Source organism: Aplysia californica, unplaced genomic scaffold (genome assembly GCF_000002075.1).
Source record: "Aplysia californica isolate F4 #8 unplaced genomic scaffold, AplCal3.0 scaffold00322, whole genome shotgun sequence".
Taxonomy (NCBI): Eukaryota; Metazoa; Mollusca; class Gastropoda; order Aplysiida; family Aplysiidae; genus Aplysia; species Aplysia californica.
This window is the reverse complement of record NW_004797592.1, coordinates 221025-225654: the sequence shown is the minus strand read 5'-3', so window position 1 is coordinate 225654 and position 4630 is coordinate 221025. Positions and strand designations below refer to the sequence as shown.

At 41.0% G+C, this 4630-nt stretch overlaps 1 protein-coding gene across 1 annotated transcript; it reads right to left on the bottom strand.

Moving 5' to 3' along the window:
• Positions 1–297: 297 nt before the first annotated feature.
• Positions 298–744, bottom strand: LOC101859652 (SCAN domain-containing protein 3-like). The gene has a single exon (XM_005102363.1). It carries the CDS (start codon positions 742–744, stop codon positions 298–300), a length of 447 nt encoding a protein of 148 aa, XP_005102420.1.
• Positions 745–4630: the final 3886 nt, after the last annotated feature.

The window sequence follows — 4630 nt, the reverse complement described above, 5'->3', positions numbered from 1 at the left end:
ACACACACACACACACACTCACACACATACACACACACACACACACACACACACACACACATACACACGCATACACACACAGATTAAAAAAAACAACTTGTGAGAGGGCTGTGTCTGTAGTTCAGGGACCCGTCTCGACATTTTCGGGGAGTCTTGGATAAAGCAAGGCACATATCATCAGCAACATCCAGCTTGTTCCTTGCTTTTTGTCTTGAGTTGGACTAGGGTACAAAATCCACTTTCGCAAAGGTAAGTCGAGACAAATGGGACAATGACTCGAAGTGCTGTTTTGCTGACCTAAGGGTATGATTCCTGGAGTGAACACCAATACTGTGCAAGAGATTTCTTAAGAAACGTGTTGCGTGCTGACGAATCATATCTCAATTCCAAAAGCTCGTCTTGAATGTCATCTGCAATGACAGTGATGTCTAGTCCAGGAGTGAAAGGGTTTGTCACAAAAGCTTCTTCATCACAGTCAAGGTCAGGAAAATAGTTCTTGAACTCATCATCAAGTGAGTTCAAATGTGCTGGAATGTCAACTTGAAGATGGGCAGACAAGGTCTCCTCTGGATTTAACAGCTGTGAAAGGTTGGTAAACATAGCAATGTTTCCCTCTGTAACTTTCCGGTGCCAATTCTGAACTTTTGAAAGATAGCCACCCAGAACGTCTTTAAACGAAAGGTGTGTCTGCTGACTTTGAAGTTTCAAGTTGAGTTTGTTGAGGTAGTCAAACATATCAGACATATAGGCAAGTCTTTGGATCCACAAATCATTTGATAAGTGCCGGTTGGGCTCATCTTTTCCTTACACTTCCAGGATAAACTTGATCTCCTATCTCTGCCCGAAGACCCAAAATACGTTTCCTTTCGATAACCATAGAACTTCAGTGTAGAAAAGCAGTGTTTCATGATCTGCACTCATGTCAGAACAGAGTTCCTTGAACAGTCGTGTATTTAGGGGGCTGCGTTTCACATAGTTGACAATCTTAACAGTCGATTCCATCGTTTCCTTCAAAGTGGGATTGATTGAGAGTCTTGCAAGCAAGTGAATATCTGTGTATCATGCAGTGAATGCCTTTTGTGTGTGTTCTTGGTCCTTCACTTTTGCCCGAAAGCCCGACTTAGATCCCATCTTGGTTGGGGTACCATCAGTACAAATGCCACACTCATTCTTCCACTCAAGACCCTCGTTTAAAAAAAAAATGAGGGTACCTTGTTCATGACATCATCAGCTGTTGATGTGGTGTTCAATGGGGTGCAAAATAAAAATTCTTCTTTCACATCTTTTTCCAACGCGTATCTCAAAAGACCAGTAACTGCGAGCACGATGCCACATCAACTGATTCGTCAAGCTGGAACGAGCACATGGGGGAAGCTTTGATCTCCTCTACGACCTGTTCCTTGATATTTGAAGACAATGCGTGCAATACGCCTCTTGACAGTATCATTTGAAAAGGGAACTTGCTGCATTTTCTTTGCACCAGCCTCACCTAACATCAGATGTGCCATCTTTATCGTGCAAGGCTTTATAAATGTACCTCCAATTGTTTGTGGTTTCTTTTGTTTAGCTATTTCCAAAGCAACGTAAAACGAAGCCTCTAAACTCGACACACTTTGTTGTTGAAATTGTCCCCCGGGGTCAAATCCTTTTTTCAAGCTTGCTTCATGCCGTTGAAAGAAACTTAGATCTCAAGTCTGGTGCTCTGGATGCTTCGTTTCAAGATGACGTTTTAGTTTTGATGGTTTCATTGATTCGGCACTAAGCACACACTGGCATAAGACACATTGTGGTTTAGAAGTTCAGGTGTTTACCGTTTTTCTTATTTCAGCCAATTGAAGAGGTGTTTACCTTTTTCCTAATTTCAGCCAATTGAAGGGGGAACCGTATTTCGAAAGTTGCCAGGGAAAAAAAAAGAGCCATGTTTCAGCTTTCAGAGGGCCATTTAAGCACAAAATCCTCAATGATCTCGCGACCCTCCAAGAATGGTCTCGCGACCACAGGTTGAGAACCCCTGATCTAGTGTTTTGTCTTTAGTTAACCGAAGATCTTGATTTGCAGTCTAAATAATATGGTTGAGATTTCTGCACTGTGCTCACAAACACATAACTACCTCGGCATGTGGCTTCCGATGTGGCTGGCACATGTTAGTTCAGTCTGTGCGATGTTCGTCTATGTCTAATTGGAGGAGCTAATGGAGGTATTTGCAGCTAGCGTTAAACTGGGCAGAGTCAACATAATATTTTGATGCTGATAGAAATCTAATACTGGTAGCAGCGAGGTCCAGGTTATCATACACTTAATCACCGTTTCTTTCGTTTTTCGTTGTGCCGTTAGTTGACGTGTTGGTTGTTTGTGCTGTTGTGCGCCTTTCTACTTAAGAAACACACCCTCGCGGATGTATACGATATACCTTATTATGTAAAAAAGGGGCTTGCGATTTTACGCACAAATACGCAGCTCACACTTCCGAGCACACATCAAACACGCACCCCTGAATTATGGACATATTGGTAAATATGGGCTTTAGTGTTGTGTATACTGCTAGAAGTAAGCTTATTGATCAAGCAACAATTCGTTTGCTTGTTAAGGTAATGACTGAAATCTGTTATCATCACAGTTTTGAAGTAATCGAAAGAAAAAAAAAAGAATCCTTTCTATTTACATGTAGTTTCCTGACTTGGACTGCAGTGAGATTAAAATTCTTTAAAAAAAGAGAAATTATAACCTGGAATTTTGTTTGCTCATTTACACCATTTTACGATGTGGTCGCGGGTCATTGTAGAGGAAATGCCTGGTTGGTCGATTTTATTTAGGCCTAAGTCTAACATTTTTAAGGCGCTTATGCGCTTTGTAGTCTAATATGATAATATTATGTCGCCATTATATTTGTAAGCACTAGTAGCGAAAAGCGAATAGACAAGGTAAATTATAATACGGAATCTTAATCAATATTAACAGCATGTCCGAAAATAACGTTGCAAACTATTTACAATTGGGGTTAGCAGTATCAAACAAGCAGGAAGATCATAGTTACGCTGAGCCTGCCCGTCTCGCTCTCTACCACCTGTCCACCTGCATAGAGTTTTCCGCAAATTTAGATGATGTGGTTGGGTTTTTTCTGGAGGCGTGATGTAGGTAAACAGAGAATATATTATGTGTGTGTATGTGTATATGTGTGTGAGTGTGTCTGTATGTGTGTGTGTGTGTGTGTGTGTGTGTGTGTGTGTGTTTATATTTATTGCCCCACATCTAGTCTCCAAGCAGTTATTTCACATTGGTCTGGTGGCGTTTTTGTTCTTTTCTTTTTATCAAGCAGGGGTTTTCTTATGTGGAGAATGTGACACACACCCATTGTTAGTCTTTTTTGCTTTCAAGCTGATTCAGGCAATTTTGCGGTAGCATCTCATCTCAAACGCAGATATATTGTTTTCTTCTTTGTTTGTTAAAGTCCAGGTCTTAGTGACAAATAGGAACATGAGAAAGATGTAACAATATTTTGGCGTCAATGTCTCACGGTCATTAATGCACCTGCAGAGGAGAATGTATAGATATAAAAAGCGAAATACAAGTAAAAAGGGTTAGAGGACTTGTGGCCTCTAGTATGGCCAATGGGACCAGTTTTGTCATAGAAAAGTTAACCATGTATTTTGAGCATTTCAAAACTTTTGTTTCTCCTTGTGGATGTGCTCAGCTTGTTGGCTTTCTTCTTGGATTCAGCATTTCTCATTCGTGAAGCCTCATTTGATTTGCTGCCCGCTGTGACTGCTGGTCTCCAAGTGAGTCTGTCAGGAGCTAGGCTCTCCATGTCAAAGGATTTTTCTTCAGAGCTATTTTCAGGTTGTCTTTGTAGCGCTTTTTAAAGTGCTCCAACTTAAAGCTTCCCTGAGGACAACTCAGAATAGCATACTGCCTTTAGGAGGATTTTGAAATCAGGCATTTTTATGACAGGATCACAGCCTTGCAAAGTTGAGTCCTTTACAACTTAATAGACTCTCGGCATTTGTCCAATTGACAACTTCCGTGTCTCGTATTTTGTCCTGCCATTTGATGCCGAGAATTCTCATGGGGCATTTCATGTTGGATGATTCAGCGTCTTTACATGGTTTTGGTGCACTGTTCTGTTCTCAGCCCTGTGCAACAGGGCTGGAAGACAAGAGCATTGTAGACTTTAAGTTTTGTTTAGTGCAAATGCCACTGCGGACTCAAACCCCCACTCTTAGTCTTCCAATACAAAGGATGCACTGGTTTAAGTCACCCGTATGCTATTTCTGCATCGATTTGGGCATTGAAGACAGGGGACTGCCAAGATATTTGAAGCTATCAGTATTCTTTACTTTAGTACTGTCTTTATGTACTTTGACTTCAGGAGGGAGATATTATTACAAGTATACAATATGCCTTTTTATGTCATTACAATTACATGTACATGTTACACATAATATACGTGTACATACACACATCCGCAGTCTCAAATACACGTGATATATCTCATTATATTATTTATCTAGTGACTGTGTGTGCCTGTATGTATTAAGTGCGAATGTGTGTGTGTGTGTGTGTGTGTGTGTGTGTGTGTGTGTGCGTGTGAGTGTGTGTGTGTGTATGTATGTGTGTGCATGCGTGCGTGCGT

Excerpts from the sequence above, each read along its gene's own strand:
- LOC101859652 (XM_005102363.1), bottom strand. The coding sequence starts at position 744 with ATGTCTGATATGTTTGACTACCTCAACAAACTCAACTTGAAACTTCAA.